The sequence below is a fragment of the Amaranthus tricolor genome, chromosome 17, assembly GCF_026212465.1.
Source record: "Amaranthus tricolor cultivar Red isolate AtriRed21 chromosome 17, ASM2621246v1, whole genome shotgun sequence".
Lineage (NCBI taxonomy): Eukaryota > Viridiplantae > Streptophyta > Magnoliopsida > Caryophyllales > Amaranthaceae > Amaranthus > Amaranthus tricolor.
The window spans coordinates 11,834,107-11,860,566 of NC_080063.1; the positions used below are offsets into that span (position 1 = coordinate 11,834,107).

The window sequence follows — 26,460 nt, forward strand, 5'->3', positions numbered from 1 at the left end:
AATATTAATTGACAATTTTAAAACTAAAAAACGCTGATATTTGGTTTATCCGATCTGCATAAATCGGATATTAATTGATGTTCGGGTATTATTTGATGTACATACTTGAAACATTAGGGTGATAAGAGTTTTGAGTAATATTGTTGGAATATTGATTCATGTCATCAAAGTTGATTGATACCCATAAGTCTTATCGGTGCTTGTTTGTCAATTGTATTGTTATTTTAAAATATTTATAGCAAATTTAATGACACAAAATATATATTCGAATAATCAGACTTAAAGCTTACAATTTGACGGTCCACCAAAAAACATGTTATGGCCGAAGTAACCCCCAACATCTCCTCCATAAACTACTTTGTAACAATTAGAGTTGCTTGTAAGTAGTTTGAGACGTGAGTCAGTTGGGAGTTCCTCAAGACCGATTAAGTTTAGTCCATAAATTACACATGCTTTACAAAATCCTTCTTCAGGAAAGTGACCACTACCCATGGCAGGAGTAGTTTGTTGGGGCGGGCTATAAATTTCTTCGCCCCATTCAGCGCTTTTTGAATCTTAAGTTGTTAACGAGTTGAATAGCTTTTTTGGCCAATATCCCACTTCTTCACGTCGAACAGGAGCCACCAATTCAAAAAATTAATTTTAGCGACAAAAAAAGTCTCAATTGCCAACATTGGCGATAAAAGATGTTTGTTGCCAAAGTTGGCGATATAGACTTTTTGTCGCCAATTGCATGAGCGGAAAAAAATAATTTGAAATTTCAGAATTACTTCTTTTTAACAAATTTATGAGTATTAATCATTAAAATATACAGAATATAACACGACTTAAAGATAATATAATCTAAAATTAATCTAATTTTATTTTTAACCCGAAGCCCGTCCGTCTGCCCAATCGTTTTGATAGGTCTATCAACAAATATATTAATTGCCCCTTCTTTTGTTGCTTGCATGGAACTATCTTTCCCTCAAAAAAAGCAATAATGGAACAACAAGTCTCTTGAGAGATTGTCTTTTTGAGAGACGTCTCTCATATCCAACCCATTAAAGCTTAATTAAACTAAAAAATAATAATGGACTCACCAAATTAAAAATAATCTCTCAAACAGATCGTCTCTCACAAGAATTTGTGATAATATAATATATGCAGAAGTAAAAAACTGAAATGACCTGTGTAATGGTAGTGCCTATGTAGTATTGTTGACCCCCGTAGGTTGATAAGGGTTGTATGACTACGCCAAGGGGAATTTTTTGACTAACTTGTATGAATCCTGGACACACACTATTGTAACAACCTGTAGTCTTCCCACTATCTTTCTGCATTTATTCAAAAGATCAATAAAAGAAGATTTATATACTAATGAGCTTGTATCTAACAAGATTCGCATAAGAGAAGAATTGACTATACAAAAACCCGATAAGGTTCCATCTTAAAACAATAGGAGTAGTAGCCCATCAAACTTATATATTAGTCATCTAATTGTTCGATGTGAAATCACATATGGTTATTTTCAACATTAATATGCAATTAATCACTTTAATTATAATCTTATTTGTACTAATAAGAAAAATTGGAATTAATATATACTTACGCTCCAGTAGGTGAATAGCCGAGTTAAGTTGTCTTTGTATAAATAAGGATAAACCTGACATATTTTTTCACACTAATAGTTAAGAAACTAACAATTAAATAATAATGATTGTGTACGTAAACTCTGACGCGAAAATTATTGAAACCCAATCACTAGAATTACTCAAAATTTACATACCGTCCAACCTGCTACAATACCATTAGTAACTGAACCATCATCGCTTGCAACGTAAACATAGTTGTAAATGTGACTTTAATTTTATTAATTAAACATATAAAATAAAACTACATAAATTTAGTAGGTTATAAAATACTATAGGTGAACGGGTGTAACTTGAGGGCCCCATGCACTAATAGTGCCCGAGACTCCTAAGTTGTTCACTTCCGCTACCATAAATGCAGTCTGTAAAAACAATTATAGTCGAATGTTTAAAACACTAGTAAAACAATAATATAATTAAAAAATTTAATTTTGTAAATTTTTATTTATAAACAACAAAATTATGGAGTATAATTAAGTATAAAATTATTTTTTAGAAGTGTCCAGAACCGGCATCATTTGGGTTAAATGATGAGTTGGCAGAATAATTAGCCGAAAATTTGATCCCTAAGAAGGATGAGAAGTTTTCCGAGCAATGCAAGATCTTCCAGTTGGATCTTTCTAATTATGGGTATGAATTACCACCGTCCTTCCCTCCTCATACCCTGTTCATAGTTTTTCTATGAGCGGGATACACTGGATAGGATGATGATATGACCATTCCATGTTTTTCCTTTGCTAGTGTTCTTCAAGTTAGGTTTCATCTATATGTAAATTGCATAATTTGTAAATTAATATTGACAATATATTTATTAATAAAATTGATTTGTAGCTAGCTTTAATTTTCATGAAACATGTTAGGTCATTTATATACTAATGAGGTTGTTGTCCTTAAATTTTTTATTCTTTTCAAAAATTTTCATTATCAACAAGTAACACTTTGATTTTTCAGTGATAATATATTAGAATATAATAATTTTTTAAAAGAAAAAATAACTTAGAATAGGATGAACATGATCATATATGCATCGTCATTGTTAGAATATATCACACATATATTCTTTGACTATGTAATTATGGTAGATAATCATGTTTAGTAAGTATATAATTCTCAGCATAATCCTAGCCTAGAATAGCGCTATGAGTTGCCGAATTTAACTCAGTAATTTTTGTATATTATTTGACAAAACCGAAAATCAATACAGGAAGAATCTTCTTACATGGTATCATAGTCCTCTACGTTCCTCACCATATTCATCTTCTTCTTCATACTGCCCAAGCTTCTTCCGCTGCAATACTTCAATGGCCGACACTCCAAAATACCACCCTGCATTTGCCATCACAAATGTCAAATCCCTTATTCCGATTACCTTGGACACTGCCGGCATGTATCACTCTTGGGCCGCCCTCTTCAAAGTTCTTTGTAGGGTTCACGACCTTACCAATCACATCATACCTCCAACTGACGCCACAGAATAATAAGTGAATTTATTTTTATTTTTACATCACATCATACCTCCAAATGTCATATTAAGTGAATTTTCTAAATAAATTAGATCAAAAATTTATTTTTATTTTTACCATTTTATACCAAACGCTAAGTAGAATAATAGAAACCAAATGTTATCTCAAGAATTTTAGAAAAAGAAAATAAAAAATTGCAAAAGTGTTTAGTTACCTGGATCGAGTGATTCTTTAATAATGGGTGGTCAAATGCTAGCTGCTTATTGATTTCCAAGCAGTCTAAGTATGTCACCGTACTTTGTCTATTTCACAATACACAAAGATATAAAAAGTCATACTCTTTACTTATTCACAATTTATAAATTAATTTTTAAATTTTAATATCTCTAAAGAAGCATCATAAAAAATAATTTAAAGTGTATGACAACAAATTATTTATACAATAAGATAAATTTAACATTTATTAGGTTCCTTTAAAAAAAAAAAGATAAATCCAACGTACAAAATCTCACATGAATATATTTTATCTTCTATATATCTTTTAAAGCAAAAAAATTCTTCTCTTTGCACACATTTTACATCATTTAAGAGAAAAAATTTTCACATTTTGTAATCCAAAATGAGTGACAAAGGCATCCTTTTAATATCTCGGTATCGAAAATATAATTTTGAGTTCAATTTATCTTTGAGTATAATTATTCACATGAACATAACTATTTTTAATTGTTTAAACTTTGCTAAATATGATATTTAGATCAAAACAAATAAAATCATATAATTAATTAGTTCATAATGATTTACAATATTTATAATTTTTATAATTAATATTGAGATAACATTTAAGCTATCCAAAAAAAAAAGGACGTAATAACTAATTAATACTTCTACATAATAATTTATATCAAGATAACATTAATATAATCTGAAAAAAAAGAAACGAAGAGAGTAAAACATACGGTGAAGCTCTTGGTGGGTGGCTTATTGAGTAGGTCAAGTCTCCTTTTGGCAGCCATTTTCCAGTCATTTGAAGAAGCTACGACTCCTTGTACCAAATTTGTGACTACTAACAAAACTAATAACGTTAATATTATAATTTTAATATCTATGAATTAAATCCCCATTTTATCAAAACACAATGAAAATTTTTTTTAAAAAAAACACTTTGAGTAATTGGTTAATGGGTTTGAAGAATGCTTATTCAAATCGTTTATCTAGTGAGCTAGTGAAGATTTATTGGTACGTACGTTACCAAAATATATGGTTACGTACTTAATAGTTAATACTAATGGTTTATTTAATTTGCATAAGTGGAAGAAGAAGTGAGTATAACAGCTAATAGTTATCTACACAAGCTGGTTTAATTGCAAAAAAGATACTGTCAGCAAATAATATATAAAGGTTGAATTAATTAGAAATAATCAATAGTAGAGATTATTCACAGCAGATGGACAATAAGTGAGATTATTCTGAATAATTTTTCCTTATGCATTATTGTAAAGCTTACAATTAGGTGGTCCGCCAAAGAACATGTAATGTCCAAATTGACCACCTTTATCACCAGCATCTATTACTTTGTAACAATCAGGTTTACTTACACCCACTTTTAGGTCAGTTTTGTTAGGACTTTCCGAACCAAACAAGTTAAGTCCATAAATGAGCGCAGCCTTATTAGGTCCTTCTTCAGGGAAATGACCACTTCTCATTGGCGGCGTCACCTCAGTCGACGGGCTGTATATTTCTCCTCCCCACCGAGCTCTTGTTGCTCCATCACTTAACGTAGTGAATGGCTCTTTTGGCCAGTATCCTACGCCTTCGTCCCATAGAATAGCCACCAATTTTTCGTATTTAGGTCCTGCGTCCTCAATGTACATGAGCATATTTTAATATTATTTGTATTTTAAATGACATGATTTATTGTTGGTACTAAATGATGAAAAATAAAAATAATTAAAATTTAAGCTAATTTAGCTAAAAACTACTTGAAATATAGATTAGTTTAGGGTCGTATTTATTTTACCCTAATCATATTCATTCTCATTCATTATTTCTTGAAATGTTTGAAGTTATATTATATAATTAAAATATTATCTACATTTTACAGTAAAATAATGTGATTAAGTGGCTGAGAAAATAATTTTTATAAAAGAAGTTGAGAGTTCAAAATTTTCCCTTTTTATTTTTATTTTTATTTTATTTATTTATTTATTTATTTTTAAGTTAGGTGATAATTTTGATCCCTCTAACTTACAATTCACTTAAAAGATGATATCAAGAGGTAATGAAAAAGAACATATTATAGATTGAGAACTCTAATGATCATTATTCCTTACCATAAAAATAACACATCACTTTATGTGAAAATTTAAATTAAAATTCATTTCTATTATCGCATTTTAATTTAACACCTCATGAAAACAAATGTGGTCGTATTTTTATATACATACTCCAATAATGATTAATAAATAGAGGGACTTCCAAATAACAGATTGAAAATGTTTAGTAGATAATCCTATTTAATTAATTAATTAATTATCTGTTTAATGGTAACTGTAATGAAATATTGAGAACCTCCATGAGATGATATAGGCTGTAGAACAAGGCCTAAATATACTTTTGGACTAAGTTGTACAAATCCTGGACATATCAAGTTGAAACAACCTGTACTGTGTCCACTGTCTCTCTGCAACATTATATAGTGGAGTATTATGGTTTAAAATAACCAAAAAAATAAATGAATAGGAATAGAAATAGGAATACTGACAGTCCAGTAGGCATACAACCGAGATAAGTTTCTGGAATAAATTGGGATATATTAATTTATATTTTCTAGCTTGGCCCCTGCTCATGTATGATAAGGTCTACTCAATTAGCCCCTAGTCTTCCATCAATCTATCTTATAATAAAAATTAAAAAACTACTAACTATAATTTATTTTTGAAAAAATTACTGTAAATAATACAATTTTTTGTTAGCTTCCTTAAAATAATACCACCTTTTGATTAATCATAAATAACACCAACTTAGGCGGTCATTTCCATAGAATAATACCAATTTTAATTTATTAGCTAATTATCAAATTTTTTTAATTACCAAATTTTTTTTTCATATAATCTCTTATACTTTGATTTTTAACATGTTAGGGATATTCTAGGGAAACAACCTCTAACTTGGTATTATTTATGATTAATCAAAGTTAGTAATTATTGTAGAAAAATAAGCAACAAATTGAATTATTCATGGTAATTTTTCCTTTATTTTTTCAGAAAAATTAAATTAAATAAAAAGAAATGCATATATAGTGGTCACGACCATTATACGAGACTAAAGCGGGTCTAAAAAAGTAAACATAGATGAATAAACCTAAATACTTGTTTTTATAGGGTTAAAGATTTATAATTCTTTAATTACGGATTATAATGAACTCAAGTAAAATAATTCATCAAATTATGTGCATTTCTTAAAAAGGGTAATGTATTGCATAGTACATTGAACCATGTCAAACCTCACCTTAAATTAATGACATTAAATAATAAAATTATACATGTCAAATTGAGGTAAATTTAAAAAAAAAAGATTGAATAAAAAATAATTTAAAATTTTCATAAAGTGACTTACTTGATGTCCCTCAGGAAAATTAGTATTGGTGCAAATAGAGTTGGAACATTTAGAGAATTTGATTCCAGCTAATGACGAGAATTTCTGCATTTGTAGGTCTTCCTTTTGAAGCCTTTTAATTGGAACACTTCCAATTGGACACTCATTCTTTCTGCTACAACTTTTGATTGCCTATTTATTTTGTAATGTTTGCTTTGACTCTTTGAAATTTGGTTTAATATGATGAAAGTAATTTATTAGAGAATTAAAATTATCTTAATTATTCTCCAATAATGTGAATTAAATTTAGGAAAATTTGTTATTAACACACTTAATTATTCCACACATGAAACATCCTCTCATTCTCAAAATAGACTTATTGATTGATTATCTCATAATACACCCAACTATTTTGGTAGTATTAACTTTGAACATACTACTTAATCTTCTTCTTCCTTTAACCTTTGTTCCTCCTTTTTGATTGTAAATGTATTGAGAAATTTTAATCGAACTAAATACTCATTCTACTATTTTCGTGGCACGTAATCTGAGGAGATACTTAATGTGGATTTTCATCCGTTCTCGCGTTTTCTTTTTGAAAAATGGACATCATTAACATCCTTATATAAGAATAAAGACGGTGATAAATTTTTTCTCTACTTGTGTGCCGGAAACATAAGAGAATAAAAAACAATTTAGGTGTATTAATAACAAATTTCCATTATATATTTAACTCAAGCACGAAAAAATATATTTTTTAAAATACCTGTATTGAATGATTCTTAAGTAAAGGATGGTCCAATGAAAGCTGCTTATTGATTTCCACACAATCTATATCTCCATACTTGGTCCCAAAAAAAAAGAAGTTATATTATAATTAATAAGTACTTTCTTTGTTCCATCAAATTACTCCCGTAATTAAGATAAAGAAATAAATTTATAAGTGAGATTAAAAAAAATTTAAATGAAACTGTGGAAATATATTTTTCTGATTTGTGGAATATTTTTCTGATTTTGTTACTCAAAATAGTTCAAAGTATTAAGGGAATGTCTGATTGTCCAAGCTTTGTATTACCTTAATTAGTTCATAGATTTTGTATAAATTAGGGTTGTAATTATAAAGAAAATTAATACAAAACAGTATTCCTTTAAACCCTAAAATCAATTTTCTTTAATTCTTCATGGTATCAGAGCTGTAAGGTTTAATCTGGGATTAACCTTTGTTCAGCATCATCCTTTACCCTTAAAAACTTACCTGTAACAATGGTGGAAACAAACCCAAACCAAATCATAACAATGGAACAGATGGAACACATGTTCAGACTGTTTCAACAGATGCAAAAACCAAACACAACCCTTGAAACTATTTCTCCAGATTTGAAATTAGCCGAAAAATTAAACTTCCAAAATTACACAACATGGTGTAAAATGATGCAGATAGCATTAGAAAGCAGGGGTCGTCTCAGCCATATCATTGATGACCCTCCCAACACTTCAGATCCTAATTACACAAACTGGAAGCAAAAGGACTCAATAGTCCTATCATGGATAATCTCAAACATAGACACTGAACTAATAAATCAATTCCTAGATTATACAATTGCAAAAGACCTATGGAAGGGAATCGAGATCTTACTGTGCAGTGGAAGGGATGAACTTCAGATATTTGATCTAAGTTCGCAAGCAAATAATATCAAACAAAACCAAGATCCATTAGAGATTTATTATGGGAAGCTGACCACAATATGGAAGGAGATAGATCGAAGACAACCAAATCCGATGATACACGCTGAAGACATTACCATTTTTAACACATTCATCCAAAAACAACGGCTCTTCCAATTCTTGGCCGGAATTAATGAAATTTTTGACAAAGAAAAAAGGGACTTACTGAATCTTGACCCACTCCCAACAGTAGACATGGCTTATGCTGCAATCAGGCGCGAAATTTCACGGCGTGGTATTATGATTCACGCTTCATCATCGGGAAAAAATCACTCAGAAATTGGGAATGGGTTGGCCGTCAAACATCACCGGTCAAACGTTTCATTTCGGCGTGACATGGAGGACAAGGCTTACCTGAAGTGTAGTTACTGTGGAGGAAGTAGACATACAAAGGAAGGGTGTTTTAAGTTAATCGGCTACCCGGAGTGGTGGGAGGAGCACCGGCAACGGAAAACCGCCACCAAGGCTCAGTCAAAACAAACTGGCGGCAAGGCTAACATGGTTACTGGTGTCCTCCACATCACAGACATGGTCACTGATGAACCAACCCACAACAAAGAAGTCACCCATGGCAACACAGGTGAACAGAAAAAGGGAAAGGGAGAAGACGGACCAGAGGAAAGAGAACTGGAAATAAACCGGCACACAAAACTCCCCCCCTCTCACTCTTTTATACCCAACACCACAAACCCTAAGCCCAGAAACCACCCCCAGCCCAATTTAAAACCCATTTCCCAAATACCCAAAAACATTCTCAACCCTCAAAAACATGGTCTCCTTTGTAAACCTTGTTATTCTTCCAAATGGATATTTGATTGCGGGGCTACCGACACTATGACTTTTGATCCTAATGACCTCTTATCCACAAATAAAAAAACCCGCACCTATATTCAGACCGCTAATGGGGAGTGTGTGAGTGTAGATCAATCTGGACCCGTTACAATTTCTCCCTCTCTCAAAATTAACAATTGTCTTTTAATTCCCAGCTTATCTCATAAGTTATTATCTATTAGTCAGTTGACCCGGGAGTTAAATTGTACTGTACTTATGTCTTCATCTGGTTGTATTGTGCAGGATGCTCAGACAGGGACGATTATTGGTCATGGTACTGAAAGAGATGGTTTATACTATGTGGACGAGGCGATTCAAATGGGTCACACTTTGCTTGCTCGTGAGTTCCCTGATCATCAATTATGGACTTGGCATGGACGTCTTGGACATTCATCCTTAGGGTATCTAAAACGTCTTTTTCCATCATTAGCTAAAAGTACTGTGGATTTGGAATGTGAAGCTTGTGTTCTTGCAAAAAGTCATAAGCATTCTTATTCTCCTAGTTTTAATCATAGCAGTGAACCTTTTGTTTTGATACATTCTGACGTTTGGGGTCCTGCACCTAAGTTTAGAAAACATAGCTATTCATATTTTGTTTCTTTTATCGATGGTTGTACTAGAATGTGTTGGATATATTTTTTGAAAAACAAATCTGAAGTTTTTGATATCTTTGTTAAGTTCTATAATTTGATTGTCACACAATTTCATGCTAAGCCTAAAATTCTTCGATCAGACAATGGGGGGGAATATATGAATAAACAAATGGAAAATTTCTTTACTACCCATGGTCTTATTCATCAAACATCTTGCCCTCATACACCCCAACAGAACGGCATAGCAGAAAGAAAGAACCGTACTCTACTTGAAATAGGTCGAGCCCTTATGTTTGAAGCCCATGTCCCACCTTATTTTTGGCCTGAAGCTATTGCTTCTGCTACTTATCTCACCAACCGACTACCCTCAAAAATTCTTCAGTTCAGAACCCCTCTAGAAGTCCTTTGTACCCATACTACTATCCCATCTTTTCACTCCTTACCTCCTCGCATATTTGGGTGTGTTGTGTATGTTCATTTGCCCAAACCTGCTCGAACCAAGCTTGAACCCCGGGCTGTAAAGTGTATATTTGTGGGCTATGGTACAAATCAAAAGGGATACCGCTGCTTTGATCCAACACAGAACAAGATGTATACTACAATGGATTGTGATTTCATTGAACATTCCTATTTTTACTCCCAGCCTCGTCCTCAGGGGGAGACTGTCTGTGATGACTTGAGCTGGCTAACATATTCTGTAATAGATGATCTGAACACGAAAGAGCAAGTAGGTAATCCCACAGACATTGCTACGAAAAACATAGTATTACTTTCTCCTCAGACTTTCCCTACCTTGTCTGAAGCATCCAATGATCAAGAAGTTGCCTGTGAGTCTCAAGAGGTATTAACTGAATCTGAACCCCAAATAAATGATGATATATCTGGTATTGTTAACTCACCCTGCAGATATGAATTACCCCCAAGGAGCAAGAGAGGTGTTCCTCCAAGGAGGTATGATCCAGAGTTTGAATCACAAAGATCTCGGTATCCTATTAACCGGGAAAGTAGTAACTTGGCACAAACAGCTGTGGCATTTCAAACCAGCCTATACTCAAAGTCCCTGCCCAAGAATATAGAAGAAGCTCTCCAAGATTCGAGGTGGAAAAAGACAATGATAGATGAGATCTCGGCTTTAAAGAAAAATAGCACATGGGACAAGTGCATGATACCTAGAGGAAAGAAACCAGTAGGCTGCAAATGGGTTTTCACAATAAAGTATCATGCAGATGGAATTATTGAGAGATACAAAGCTCGGCTTGTAGCAAAGGGATATACACAAACTTATGGCATTGATTACTCTGAAACCTTCTCCCCAGTTGCTAAGATAGACACCATCAGGGTCATGTTCTCCATAGCTGCTAATAAAGATTGGCCCCTCTATCAGTTTGATGTAAAGAATGCTTTTCTACATGGGGAGATTGAAGAAGAAGTGTATATGCATGCTCCACCAGGCTTTACAGATGAATTTGCCCCGGGGGAAGGATGTAAACTTAAAAGGGCATTGTATGGCTTGAAACAGTCTCCAAGAGCTTGGTTTGGCAGGTTTACCGCAGCAATGAAGAAATTTGGGTATGAACAAAGCCATTCCGACCATACCCTATTCCTAAAGAAAGAAGGTGGGCAGATCACATGTCTTATAATTTATGTAGATGATATAATTATAACGGGGAACAATGAAAGGGAGATAAAAGAGCTTAAGAAGAGGCTTTTCATGGAGTTCGAGATGAAGGACTTGGGAAACTTAAAGTACTTCCTTGGTATAGAAGTTTTCCGATCCAAGAAGGGAATTTTCATTAATCAAAAGAAATACATCTTAGATTTATTAGCAGAAGTAGGGATGATTGACTGCAAACCAGCAGAGACACCAATCGCTGCTAATCATAAACTCCAGACGACTCCTGGAGGAGAACCAGCTGACAGGGAGAAGTATCAGAAACTGGTGGGAAAATTGATCTATCTATCTCACACTAGACCAGACATATCATATGCTGTTGGAGTCGTAAGTCGATTCATGCATTCACCACAAACCCCACACATGGAAGCAGTAATGAGAATCTTGAGATACTTGAAAGGCACGAGTGATAGAGGAGTCTTCTTTGAAAAAAACCATCATCTTGATCTCGTAGTTTACACAGATGCTGACTGGGCAGGCGATCGAGACAGCAGGAAATCTACATCTGGATACTTTACCCTTGTAGGGGGTAACTTGGTTACTTGGAGAAGTAAGAAACAGAAGGTAGTCGCATTGTCAAGTGCAGAAGCAGAATTCAGAGGGGTAGCAAAAGGAATAACAGAGATCTTATGGCTAAGAAAGCTCTTATATGAACTCAACTTTCCGCCAACAGGAGCTTGCAAGTTATTCTGTGACAATAAAGCAGCTATTGATATCTCAGAAAACCCGGTCCAACACGATCGAACAAAGCATGTGGAGGTTGATAGGCACTTCATAAAGGAAAAATTGGAGAAGGAAATCATCAGCATTCCACACGTAAAGTCAGAAGATCAGTTAGCTGACATTCTCACAAAGGCTGTTTCAGTTGAAGTCTTCGAAACTACTTTATCCAAGTTAGGCATTGGGAATCCCATAACCTAACTTGAGGGGGAGTGTGGAAATATATTTTTCTGATTTGTGGAATATTTTTCTGATTTGGTTACTCAAAATAGTTCAAAGTATTAAGGGAAAGTCTGATTGTCCAAGCTTTGTATTACCTTAATTAGTTCATAGATTTTGTATAAATTAGGGTTGTAATTATAAAGAAAATTAATACAAAACAGTATTCCTTTAAACCCTAAAATCAATTTTCTTTAATTCTTCAGAAACCACATAAACAAAAAAGAAAAAAACTGATGGTAAAAGCTAAAATGAAAATTATTTTATTTCATTTAGAAAAAATATATTTGATTTTAGTTTACAAAATTAAACTATGGTTTATTCAAAAAAAAAAAATTAAACTATGGTGAATTAAATAATTAAGATGTCACTATGAAAAAGTAAAATGATTTAAATTTAACTCACTAGCGAAAATGCAAAACTTTACACAATCCTAATAGTTTTTGCTATCTCTCACATCTTGTTTTCGATTGAATATAGAGTACATTGTGAAAAACTACCCATTAAAGTTTAAAAATTGCAATTATTTTGTTTTGCGACTTTACTATAGAAGTTTTTGAAAATAAAACTTGGTTTTAAACAAAAAAACACAAAAATAATTTTTTATGACTTTAAAACTTAAAAACTACTTTACAAAAACTCTTAAATCTATTAAAATTGTGAGCTTAATTAACAATCTATCTATCTATCCTTAACTATATTAAAACCATCACAATATTAATTCTCGAAAAGTAGTTATTTGGTGTTATCGGTCTATACATATAAAAAAATTAGTTAGCACGGGTCTTATTTCAATGTTCGTTAATCTCTCTGTTCATATAATTAAACCATATCAGCACAAAACATCTAAATTATATAGAATTAGATTGAAAGAAGAAATAACACAAATGTAATAAGATAAAACTAATATTCTTAAATTTTGTTAATTGTAGTTTTTAATAATAATATACAAAATTAAAATAAAGTAGTACATTGTAGATATAAGATGGGTGGATATAGACACAACGGACGCGTATGAGGTAAGACAAGTGAATATAAAGTGGGAAAAATCTTATATGCAACACCCAACCACTACTCATAAGCCATAACTGGTAAGATTTTTTTATACTCATATTCACCCATTAGCCATCAAATTCATTAAAATGAGAGCTTAAATGAGATTTACAAATAAAAAATAAGATGAAAACAACAAAGAACAATAAGGAAAGATGAACACAAGTTGTATAAGGTATCTTAGGTACCTCCCTCTCAACAAATGTTTAATTATAATTTGAATTTAACAACCTCTATACTTGAGAACACTCTCTCAAGGTCACAAATACAAACACAAAAAGAAGAAACTCTTTTAGTGAACACCTTAGCCTCTCACTTGTATGTTACCCCTCACTAGTTGTGATAATTCTATGAATGTATATGGCCTTTATATAGAGGTTATACCACATTCTAGAATCATACAATAACTCTCCATCAATACATATCAATAAACAAGAAATAATGCATCCCTTTAATGCACAAAACGTACTAAAATTGACAGTTGGAGTGCTTTGACATGACTGCATGGACGAGCACCCCCTTGCTGCAAATTCTGCCTCACTCTGACTCGGTTGCTCGAATGAGCCATGATGGTGCTCGAACGAGTAGCTTCTACTCACATTTTGTTTGTTGCTTTCGTGTTGCCTTATTCGAACAATCACCCTATGTCTTGCCGCGTACAAGGCATGGTCTTGCTCCCTTAATGAAGCCTCATTATGACCTAGTTTATTTTTTCTCGGGTCAGGTGATATTGAACTGATGGACCAATATTAAACATGCTTTTATTTTAATATATTAAAGTTTATATTTTTATAAGAATTTCATATACATTTACCTAATAGCTAATTCTCAAACGAGATGGTTTCATAGTGAGACCATTTTTATGAGTTAGTCTAATATACCCTTAATGTCTCAAAATAATCACTTATAATCTTAAACTAATCACTTTTTATAGTCATATATAGAATGATCACTTATAATATTAGAGTAATCACTTACAACCTCAAAGTGTTCAATTGGAAAAATAAACTAATTATATAAGTTCATCTCATGGTGAGACAGTTTCATATGTTGTTACTAATAATAATAAATACTTCTTCTACTTTAATATTTAAAAAACTTTCATATATTTAAATTATATTGAACAAACTCAAACGAACAGATAGAAGTAATTACTTAATCTAACTCATTACCTACCTGCATGTATAGAACCTTCGACCATAAATGGGTTGGAATTTTAAAGGGTCTACTTTTACGAAACATTGAAAAAAAAAGTTAATTATCAAAAAAAAAATTCCCAAAATAAGCTTCGGAGAATTTAATTTGCCAAAATAAGTATCTCTATGCCAAAGCTGAGGTTAGATACGTTTGTTGTTACCAACAGCGAACAAAAAAACTGATCAAAAAAGTCAAAGTTCTTTGCCCGTTGTTACTAACACCAAACAAAAAGGGAAAATTTGAAAAAAAAATATTTTTTAATAACTTTAATAAAAAAAATAAGCTTTGGCCAACTTTATTCCCAAAATAAGTGTCTTTGGCCCCAAAGCTAGGCTCGGTACATAATCGCTGTTACTAACAACGAGTACAAAGAAATGGTCAAAATTTTAGTCAAGCTATATGTCGCTGTTACTAACAGCGAAATAAAGCTTTGACTGGTCAATTGTCAAGTCGCTGTTAATAACACCTACTTTAGGCGATCCTAAATACAGCAGCCTTCTTTCTCCTTCGTCATTTCACCCGATTTTGTATTAGACACCTAACCCACGGAATATTTGTATGATGTTTTTATATATTAAACATTATTAACGTTTTGTATATATTGAATATTTGTAACATGGAGACTGTTGTGTATTTTTTGTAATATATATGTAGATGTGTATATATATTTATCGTATTATCACATGTTTATTATGAATAAAATGATGTTAATTGCTCAAAGTTTTCGGCGATGAATCATTCCGCCAAGAATTAGGTATGAATTAAATCAAAATCAAACACACTTATATTTAAATAGAGAAAATGCTCTCGAAAATTCAACACAATTTCATTCTTGTTCAACGAATCCATATCAAATTACCTTCAAAATCGATTAACTAGAACAAGAATGTTGGAGTTTGGATACAATGAAGTAGGGAAATGATAGAGTTATTTATAGAACATAATAACAACGGCTATTTTCAACTTCATAACGGCTAGTTTTCAATTTTACAACGGCTAGTTTAAATCATACAAAAAAGTCAATAAAAGTCAAACCAGTCAAAGCCTTATTTCGCTGTTAGTAACAGTGACATATAACTTGACTAAAATTTTGACCATTTCTTTATACTCACTGTTAGTAACAACGATTACAAACCGAGCCTAGCTTTGGGGCCAAAGACGCTTATTTTGGAAATAAAGTTTGGCCAAAGCTTATTTTTTTTATTAAAGTTATTGAAATATCTTATTTTTTTCAAATTTTCACAAAAGGGAGATAATGTCTTGCGTTGGAAGGGACAAAAAAGAATGAAAAACATGTACGTTTGTTGTTAGTTGTTTTATTTTTTGTCCCTTCCAAATAACATTGTCTCTCTTTTGTTCGTCGTTAGTAGCAATTAACATATCTAGTCTTAGGTTCGAATATAAAGACGCTTATTTTAAGAATTAAAATTTTCCGAAGCTTATTTCGACGGGACCTTAACAGGCTTTACTTTTCTTCAGATCCAATAAATATTGATCTATAGGCGGCCTATATTGAACCAACAGACATTGATCTCAACAAACCAAATTGAGTGAAGATGGAAATATGGAGGACAATAATAATGTCCATGAACATGAAATTAGTTTAGCAAAAGCAGATACTAACCAGTTGAGTGAAGAGGCTGAGATGAATGATTCACAGAACAAGAATGAGAAAGACGAGAATTTGGATCTTACCGCACCTAATACGGATTAAAGCGAGCAGGGGTATTTTGACTTGTCAATGGATCGTATTCCTAACATTCAGACGATGTCCCAAACAATGAGTGAAAATTTAAAGAATTATAATAAACTAAATGGATTGGGTTGGGTCGGGTGGGCCATCAAGCCCGGGCCGCTAAAACCCAATTTTGTTTTGTAAGACCCAACCCGGCCTGTTTAAATTAGAGCCACATATGGCCCTTATCCGGCCCATTACACAGGTCTAATCAAGTGTAGTATTTTCATCATACAAAATCATATTGTAGAATGAGATTGCTGCTTGTGGAATCGAAAATTGCCTCCATTTCTACTGAATGATGTTCATCAGAATAGTGTTGATCGTGATTGGTAACGGTCACCGGTGTCTTTAAAAGTTTCACTCCTTGTTTCCAATATCTATTATCTGCAAACAAGCAATGTAATCAAAACACCAATCAACTGCTATATATAGTAAGAGCTCAAACAAATGCGTCTGTCAAGCCACCAGCCACCAGTGAATAAAACAAAAAACAAGTGAATAAGAAACATATATTTTCTCCATTCCAATATAGTTGCAACGTTGGAAATACAAATACTATTCACTTATCTCCTTTAATTTGTGATTAATTTGTAATCTATAAGTTAAAACATAGTCAACTAGAATCTTGTTTGATTCGTATCGATGCGAAGATTATTAATATTAAATTTTTATAATTTTTTATTATATATAATTATAGATATTAAGGATTGAATTAGTGCATTGGACCACGTGAAAAAAGCAAACGTTGCAAGTATTTTAGAACGGAGGAAGTATATGGAATAGATGAAACGAGAAAAAAGTCTAGTATGGACTTAATCTACACTAATATTAGTGTGAACCAACATTTACACTCCCCTCCACTCCACTCTTACACTCTTACACTTGAAAATTTGAAATACATAAGAGAAAAAATTAAAAAAAATTAACAAAATAAAGTAAGTTTTAAACTTATTCCAAAAGTAAGCGTGAAATTCTCAAACCTAAAGTTTGGGGCTGTACTGCAAACAGGTCAAAAAAGACAAAATAGTTGTTCGCAGTTACTAACTGCGAACAGCTATTTTAACTTGTATTTGTGTAGCATGCTGTTCGTAGTTACTAACTGCGAACATGTCAAAACAGGTCAAATAGCTGTTCGTAGTTAGTAACTGCGAACAACTATTTTGTCTTTTTTGACCTGTTCGCTCAAACTTCAGGATTGAGAATTCCACGCTTACTTTTGGAATAAGTTTAAAACTAAGTTTATTTTGTTAATTTTTTTTATTTTTTCTCTTATGTATTTCAAATTTTCCTTACACTTCACCCCACTCCACTCCACTCCACTCTTAAAAAATTATAAAAATTAAAAAAGTTAAAACTAAAAAAATTAAAATTAAAAAAATTAAAATTAATAAAATTAAAAATTAAAAAATTAAAAAATTAAAAAATTAAAAATTTAAAAATTTAAAAATTTAAAAATTATAAAATTGAAAAAAAATTAAAAATCTAAAAAATTTAAAAATTTAAAATAAAAAATTAAAACTTAAACTAAAAATTAAAAAAATTAAATTAAATTATTATTTTCAAAAAGTTTTTTTTTCTAGTTACTTCGGAGTATGTAATAAAGAGCGAAGAGAATGAAAACAGTAGGAATAAGAGTGCTAAAACTTGGTCCACACTATTTTAGTGTGCACCAAGTCCACACAAAAGTTTCTTTGAAACGAGAATGAGGTTGTGGAGATTAAAAGAGAGATTGTAGGACCATTGTCAAAATAAAAAAACGTGACAAATTCAAATAAACGAACTTAAGTTGCGTGCGTCAAATTCAAAGGAACATAGGAAGTGCAAAATACACCATTTGGTCGTTTGTTTAACCTGCTAGGCTGCTACAAGCTATGTATGTTTATGTAACTAATAAAGTATTTATGGAATACTAGTATCTCTCTTTTTCCTAAAATTTGGTGAATGTTTGGATTGGTCGAGTTAGAAAAAAAAACAGGTTGGGTCGGTTTTCAGTTGGTCGGTCATATTAGATCAAAATTTGACATGTCTACCTGAGGTAAAGTGTTGTGAATGGCTATGGCAATGGTGAAGAAATAATAACAAAAATAAGTGCAAAGAAAACAACCAAAACAGAGCACAACAATGGAGAAGACAAAACACACAAACTATAAGGTATCTAAGGATACCTTCCCCTCAAAACAAGTATCTTATCATTAATATACTAACAATACATTAATGACTCACCTTACAAGCTTCAAGAACAATCTCCAAAGCAAAGACCTCACCTTTAATGGTGGTCTCTCACAAAATCACTAATACAATTAAGAACTCTCTTGGATAAAGCCTAGTTGCTTCTTGTGTATTAGCTTCACTCACATAACCCTAATAATGCTCTAGGACTCCTTATATAGTCATAAAACACATTAGAATAAACTAGGACAAAAGGGCTTAAAGCCCACACAAAACTGCAACAAAACAGAAACCCGTGTCTGTGAGGGAACTGGACGTCGCTCGACCCGAGCTGCTGTGCTCGACCAGTCGAGCAGCTTCTCTGAACCCTCTGCCTGGTCGCTGCATTAAGGCTCGAGCGAGCCAATTATGCTCAACCACTCGAGCTGCCTTCAAGGCCTCCCTTTCTTGGTGTCTTGCCTTCACTATGACACCCCAACTCATCATCATTCATTACTTGATCGAGTGACCCAAAGCATATGTGTCCATACCCCATAACACTCTGATCTTCACTCTCAAGAGTGCAAGATAGAGCATGCATGATCAAGTGATCGAACCCATCATTAACCTCATGGGAATTGGGTCTTGACTCAACATAAAGAAAACTATTAAAAAGCAATGGCACAACAGAGTTTAAATTTGCTTTGGAAGTGCAAATGGAATGATCGACTTTTATGTGATTGTGCTAAATACCTGGGCCACTTGAGACAACGACGCCATTTTCAACATCTAGAACCCAATCAATCCAAAGAACAAAACCATGACATGTACCATTCTTCGTAAACCGAACCTGCAGAAGCACAAAATTTCCAAAGTTAAGTCGACTTTTATTTATGCAAAAGATTGCTAACTCGTATTTAAAAACTTATTCTTATGCACTCTATACGATACTCCATTCGTGCCTTTGATTTTGCTATATTTTTATTTTTAGCTTTGGTACAACATTCTCGTTCATAATCTCATCCATTAACTCACTTTCCCTCCTCATCTCATCCAGTCATCGTGTAGTATATGCTATAAAAACTAAGGCTCCATAGAACTGCTAAAAACGCAACTGACATCAAAAACTTATTTCATATAAACAAAAAACAATTATCTTGCGACCATGCACGGCCTAAAAGCTAATCGATCTTTTGCTTCGGAAACTGATGCAACCTCTATACTACGGAAGTTAATACTTGACCTGTAACGTCATGATCACTATCCTCGTTTTAAGCTATAGAACACCATATCCCATAATACATGGCGTGAATTCAAAAAAATTCTTTCATAGACATAGAAATTTTTAAAGAGGCATAAATTTTGCCAAGTGATGCATAGAGTGCGTACCTTTGCTTTCCCAGAGCAAGAGCTCATAGGTTTTGTAAAATCAAATTCCATCAGTGTCAACCTCTCACTCAGTTCCTGAACATTAGCTCGATTTCAGTTAACATCAGTCAAAGACAGATACTTGAATATTGGGAAGCAGGAATAATAGGAGAAAGTGGTATATATACCTTAGTCCCCCCGCATTGCCATACAAAGAATGGTAGCATAGGACTCTCTTCACGAGATGGCAAGTTGCCGCATGCCCCCAGAATGTTATTGGCAACAGAGTGATCAAACCCTTCAATATCTGCAAGACTGCAACGACTTTTCCAGAGATCCTAAAAAGAACAACCCAAGGTCACATTTTTACCTAAGAAAAACTGCAATGAATGAATAACAAGGCACTTACTGGGAGAGACATGGCGCAAACTCGTAATCTTCCTCTTCCAGGAATGATACTGACGTCTTTGGACAATATTCTTTCAAGCCTGGTCCTTTCTTTCCTACAACCAATCAAAATATTGGAGACTGAAGTTATCACATAATAAAACCAGGATGAAAGCTCATCATTTACTAAATACTAAAGCAGAAACCCAACAGATTCTAGGAGTACACGTGTGCGTTCCAGAATGGAAATTTTCCCTCCAAAATCATTTTGTAATATATTCAAAAAAAGGTTTGAAGAGTCTACTAGCACTTTTCTGATCAACCTCATGCACACAGACAACATCTTGCAGCTGTGCCAATTACCCCTAGGCAGCGTGACCCGATATCCCCATTCATTTAGCCCAGGATTTTACTCAATTATTATGGACAGGAAAACTACTGGCATAGATTATGGCCATCGCTAACCCTATCGTAAAATTGATATTTTTAGGTGAATGAGGATATCATCAAACCACCAAAACAGTTTACAATCACGTGTGTTGCATAGTGTAAAAACAAGCCTGCATCGCATCGCACCAGCCATGTTTTAAAGGTTCTCAAAATAAACGAACCGATATTCCCCACGTTTGTAAAGGTGTAAAAAAATCGCGTTTTAGGCCCTATTAATGGATATCTTACGGTTTTGACCGATATTTAAGCATTACGATAGCCGCATTACTCCTGTTACCGCATCACTGTTTCGTTTCTGCGATCGCAACCGTTACCACATTTTACACTATGGTGTGTTCAGCAAAATGCAAAGCAACTAGGTTGGACCCCTTAAGCAACACAGAGAAGACAAACAAGAGAGAGCTAATTACAAACATCGTCTAATCCATTTTGTATCTGTACAAGAAAGCTTCCTATTAAGAGTAAAAGAAACTCTCATACTAATTTCATTTTGGATTGAAAAATGATTGTCCACAAAATATATTTTCACTTTTAAATGGAATAGGTCTCAGAAAATTCTTTTGTGAATTGTATAAAAGATTCAAGTATGAAATGCATCATCAAGGAAAGTAGACAATTACTATGGATGACAACAAATAAAAACTAAGCTTATTTATCTTGTAAGCCTGATATTGTGCACCAATGAGTTAAAGCCATGAGAATTGGGAAGAAAACACACAAAAAATCCCTTCTCACTCCGCATGTTACTTTTCGGGACATGGGACACAATGGTACCTTGATTCACAGCCTCTGATCCTTATGCAAAGTGCTTCAGGATTTTTTTTTTCTCCATATTTTGTCTGGTTCTAAAATTCAGCATATTTAAAGTACCAAAAGTATTCGGAGCTTTCTAGCAAACTGTAATTCTCTAGTTATAAAAATTAAAATAAAAAATAGAAAAACTACACACATAAGCACACATGTCGATGTTATTATAAAAAAGAGTAGTCAATAATCAATTTTCCAAGAAAAAGAAAACAATGAAAGTTGCAATTTAGTCACCAGAATCGCAGATTTTTCCATGGAAGATAATTATCAAAACCATAATAGTATGGCTCTCCAACCAATAGGTCAATCTACAAAAGATGAAAGAAAGCTAATTAACATACAGATCCAATCAATAATGGCGGAAACAACAGCATTCCAACTACCATAAACAAACCAGCAGCATAAATAAATAAAAAGTAAAGTCACAATCGAAGTTATCCCTCAAGACTTGTCAATTTGATATGAAATGAAGATTAGAAATTGATGATGTACCGCATAAAACTTAAAACATAATATGAGTTAGAAGACTACCTTTTTCCCATCTGTGTCATGTATCGTCAGGCAGTCTATTTGGGTGTCAAGAAGTTTCAGGCGGTCCACAGAAAACTGATTTGTATCAGCGATAGAATGGAGATACCGAAAACCTCTCTCTCGCAACCCAGGAAACAACAACATTACGCGTGAACTCTTGCAAAGATGAGCGATGGCTGGAGCTAAAAATATACTATCATCGACAACGAAACACAATGGGGAATCCTTTCTACGCAACTGCAAAGGAGACAAAGAAGAAGGAAGGAGGAAATAATCAATACCATGTAAAACAAAAGTGCACCGATGAACAACAATAACGTTTTAATAACTAAAATAGTGATACTAATATCTGGGAAGATCAATATTATTTGAGGAAGCACGAAGATCACATGAATTTAAAACTGAGCATGGATGCTGACAAAGTTCCTTTTTAACTGAAACTCTAGCATTGTTCAAACAGTCAGTAGTGAATCTATCAACACTTCATCACAGAAACTTCACAAAGTATTTTCACAAACATATTTAATAATTCATACTTTATAAGAGAAGCTTTACAACAGATGAACAATCAATCTGAATGTATGAGGAATAAGTTTTCAAGAGTATAGAGCTTGCAGTTGGACATGCCATGGCATAAAACTGAATGGGGAAGTATTACAAATCATTATTGTTAGGAGAGTAGAATCTTTAATATTCAAAGGCAAAGTATTCTTATTAGGAAATTATTTGAAGTATTTCTTAGTCTTAAGTCCTAACTCCCACGTATGTAAAAATGTGTCTACATATACAAAAATGCACATACTTGCATGCATGCATAGATATATTGTGTCAGTTCATAAATGTGTGTACAATCTAAATTTTTAAGCACCTTTCAAAGAAAAATCTAAATTTTTAAGCATGATTTGAGCGGTTTACATGTGTGTGTGATGCAAACAGCTCAGTATAATTAAAAACAGTATCCATAAGTAAAATGCTTACATAATCCATAAAAATATGACATAGACAGTGTCACATGATTCATTAATCTCCTCGCGAACCACAAATAAAAAAAAGCGAATTATGGTCCTTTTGCGAATTAGATAGCGACATAAGTCTTGTACGCTTTCGTTTCTTAGATCATGCAGTTCAGAGTTTAAAAGCAAATAGAAAGGAAATGAATGAACACAAGTGTGACGGACACAGATAATGTCATCAAGCCCTTACAGCATTGTGTACAGCTAAAACTACTTGATGTCTCCAATAATCATCAGAATAAACTGCAATCTTTTCTGGTGACAAAGTAAGCTGAAATTCATTGCTGTGATTACTATGAATCTTAGTTCCTTGGTTCTCAGCCCACAAATTATAAGAAATACTGATTTCTGAGTGAATGGCATGCAAATGAATATCTTCATCCTTGGATACTGACAAACCTTTTCCTGGGACAAACCAAACACACTGCTTCCAATGGTCACACCACTCCCCATCGCCTGGCAAATAAATGAATAAAAAAAAGAATTAGGATTCATGGAAAATTTAACAACTATTTTGATGAGTTTGTTGCCAGTAGCTTTTGTACCATAAACTGTACAGAAAAAACTGTTTCAATAAGGTCAAAAACAGCAATAATCCTATTAGTGAGAATTGTAGAAATGACCAAAATTTTCTGGAATTTGAAATTCTTAAAAATGTGTAAGACACACTTCATTGTCAAATAACAGCAACGCCAGTACCTGAGAAATCGGCTTGTAAATGCTTTATCCACTTTGGTGCAGTAGAGTAAAAGATTGTTCCTTCTTGATCAAGCTGAAGAACCCACCTAAAAACAGCACAAATTGTTATTATGACTAAGCAAAAAAATGTATTAACAGATCCAACTACTGAGATAATATACCAGGAGAGAACAGCATTTACACGTCCGGTGGAAGTTGATTTTATACATATCTGAGCCTCCCCATGACTGTCTGGCCGTTTCCAAAAGTCAAACTCAAAAATTTTGAAGGGCTCTGAAAGCTGGATAGATGTTATATTAAGAAAAACAATAAATTACTCGAGCTATTTCCAGGCAAAGTTTAAAACAGTCTACCGTCTTTAGTTCTTCTTCCAATGAGTCACAATGCATAGGGTACTGCTGAGCTTTGACATTCAAAACAGGATTAAGTTCAGTTGGAACAAGACGAATCCCATCTAATAAACAGACTTCATTGTTATGGAGATCATGTTGTCTCCACAAGAATCTGCTTTCAACAAGCTGAGGACGGCGTTGCACTTGGTTAGATAATGATTTAAAAAGTCCTAACAAATTTTAATCATACAAAATATTTAAAGGACATCAAAAGGGTAAAATTGCTTGCTTGGAAGAAAGAACGCAGACATAAGAAGTCATCGAATGCATCATTGAACTCGGATGTGTTAATTCTTTCAAGAATGCAGAAAGTAGGGCAATGTTATTGATTTGGTAGTTGGTACTCCTCTATCCCTTATTCCTTATTGAAGCACATACAAGTGTGTATCAAGATACACAAGGACAGATAGAAAAGGCAAATGCAGTTGAAACAAAAAACACCAAAAAGGTTCGTGTGCTTGAATATGGGACAAACTTATACTGGATGTGTATGTTGTTTGATATGGGGAGGCAAGTATGTGTGTGTGTGGGTGGGTGAGTGGGTGGGTGTATAGAGAGGAAGTTTTCAAGAGCCCCTATCACAATGTACTATAATTTAATTTAGTTAATTAATGGAATTTTAAAGTAATGGTAAAAACAGATATATAGATTATAATTTAATATAAAATGTATGTAATGAGCTCAAGCCACTAGCATATTTGTGTAAATTGTTCAAACTTATAGCCTTGGATGTTAACAATATTGTATATCTAATATATTTTGAAGCAAAGAATCCTCAACATAAAAAATGAATATACGCATAAAAGCGACAATACATCTGAAGAAAAGTACTAAACAGACCAGTGAGATACCAATCCTTTTGCATATCATAATTCATACCAGGCCATATGTAATAGCTCGATATGGAACGGTTTTAGGATTCTCCACCAATAGTTCATCGTGTGCATTTTGCAAAGTCGGTATCAGTCCTTCTCCCAGCAACTCTGAGTCTAGAATCTCACTAACCTACATATCAGTATTCCAAAAAGTTACGCAGTCAAATGGGAAAGAGATCAATTCAAGGAAGCAGTACAAGAAATACTGCAAAGGCAAGATGTTTTCAGAAATCATAATGATACAAAATTAGTGCATCACAGTCTTACTTTATATTTTCCGCACACAAGTTGATGTTGCCAAACTAAATATTGATACATATATTAGTGGGCAGTCATGATGCCAAGCTAACACATCTCCTATTCAGAACTGGACCGACAACATCTCAATGCAAAGCAACAAAATCTTTTTGGAGTAAAGATTACCCGAGTACAAGTCAATATCTTTAGACAATCTCATTACAGTTACATAATTTTCCCAAAACCTCTCAACAAAATGACAAGTAGATTAGAATCATCATAGCTGCAGTTGAAGCTGAATCTTTTTAAATACAGACATTTGCACGATGCAAGATTTAGATTCTAACTTCTACTCAATGTTTTTTATCTTGCAGATGAAAACAAAATTTGGCTCACGATACTGTTTCTGCATGCGCCAACTCAACTAAAGCAAAGTAAATGAAACAACCTGGGACTTTGAAGAATCAGAAGGGTTCCAAGAAAATCTTCACAAAAGGTATGAGTGTTTGTAATTTTTGTCAGAGCAACTCGGCTTTGATCCCTAATTGCAAAAATCCGGGGGGGGGGGGGTGCTGGGCTCTAGGTAAGCAAGTATGCAACTCTTAGCAATACATTTTGGAATTTCCTAAGAACCTAGCGATTCAAACATTGTGGAACGTGATCCAACAGCAAATGCTAGACATAGATCACATGAATCTGAATGTAAAGATCTAAACCTGCCCCATACCCACGGTTGAATATACTCCTTGAAAGTCGCTGAGAAACTGTAATCCTTACTAGAGAATAGAATGATGTAGCAAAACCACAATTTACCTTACCCTTAAAAACTGGTTACTGTGACAAAAGTTCCATCCATAAAAGAGAGAAATATAAGGCTTTACAATGAAATTCATACCTTTAGTGAAAAGAAATCTTCAATTTCTATGAGGAATCTTAATAGTAATTCCATGTAGTGAGTAGCGATCAGAAGAAACTAGATGCAACTGATCTCAGACATTGGCTCTATATCGAAGCTAAGACTTTGCAAAAGGAATCCAGAATCAGATGGGTAAACGTAGGAGTTAGTAACAACAAGTTTTTCTATGCTTCAATTAAGGAAAGAGCAACAAGGAACAAA

General features: G+C 33.3%; 2 protein-coding genes across 2 annotated transcripts in view; both read right to left on the reverse strand.

Moving 5' to 3' along the window:
• Positions 1 to 279: 279 nt before the first annotated feature.
• Positions 280 to 7,980, reverse strand: LOC130803753 (uncharacterized). The gene is made up of 14 exons (XM_057667953.1): positions 7,930 to 7,980; positions 7,455 to 7,532; positions 6,710 to 6,880; positions 5,663 to 5,774; positions 4,599 to 4,946; positions 4,051 to 4,166; positions 2,851 to 2,957; positions 2,295 to 2,376; positions 2,141 to 2,197; positions 1,905 to 1,993; positions 1,769 to 1,841; positions 1,592 to 1,645; positions 1,121 to 1,316; positions 280 to 554 (listed from the first exon to the last, which is right to left on the reverse strand). The coding sequence occupies exons 1-14, from the start codon at positions 7,978 to 7,980 to the stop codon at positions 280 to 282; spliced, it is 1,809 nt and encodes a 602-aa protein (XP_057523936.1).
• A 7,358-nt stretch (positions 7,981 to 15,338) lies between these two features.
• The window catches only part of LOC130804864 (protein arginine N-methyltransferase 1.6), a 13,677-nt gene continuing 2,555 nt past the window's right edge, over positions 15,339 to 26,460 (reverse strand). The window contains exons 3-14 of the mRNA XM_057669490.1: positions 25,111 to 25,236; positions 24,193 to 24,357; positions 24,001 to 24,119; positions 23,840 to 23,925; positions 23,331 to 23,596; positions 22,128 to 22,364; positions 21,831 to 21,904; positions 20,362 to 20,455; positions 20,141 to 20,290; positions 19,974 to 20,048; positions 19,338 to 19,434; positions 15,339 to 16,820 (exon numbers count right to left, since the gene is read on the reverse strand). Of these exons, the coding sequence (XP_057525473.1) occupies positions 16,663 to 16,820; positions 19,338 to 19,434; positions 19,974 to 20,048; positions 20,141 to 20,290; positions 20,362 to 20,455; positions 21,831 to 21,904; positions 22,128 to 22,364; positions 23,331 to 23,596; positions 23,840 to 23,925; positions 24,001 to 24,119; positions 24,193 to 24,357; positions 25,111 to 25,236 (1,647 nt within the window). The 3' untranslated portion in view covers positions 15,339 to 16,662. The remainder of the gene's footprint in view (positions 16,821 to 19,337; positions 19,435 to 19,973; positions 20,049 to 20,140; positions 20,291 to 20,361; positions 20,456 to 21,830; positions 21,905 to 22,127; positions 22,365 to 23,330; positions 23,597 to 23,839; positions 23,926 to 24,000; positions 24,120 to 24,192; positions 24,358 to 25,110; positions 25,237 to 26,460) is intronic.

What these genes read in the sequence shown, in the direction of transcription:
- LOC130803753 (XM_057667953.1), bottom strand. Translation starts at nt 7,980, where the DNA reads ATGATTTGGTTTGGGTTTGTTTCCACCATTGTTACAGGTAAGTTTTTA. An exon ending in TTACAGGTAAGTTTTTAAGG is followed by an intron (nt 7,533 to 7,929) that starts GTAAAGGATGAT and finishes TTTGGGACCAAG; the next exon opens with TATGGAGATATAGATTGTGT. An exon ending in ATTTAACCCAAATGATGCCG is followed by an intron (nt 1,994 to 2,140) that starts GTTCTGGACACT and finishes TTGTTTTTACAG; the next exon opens with ACTGCATTTATGGTAGCGGA.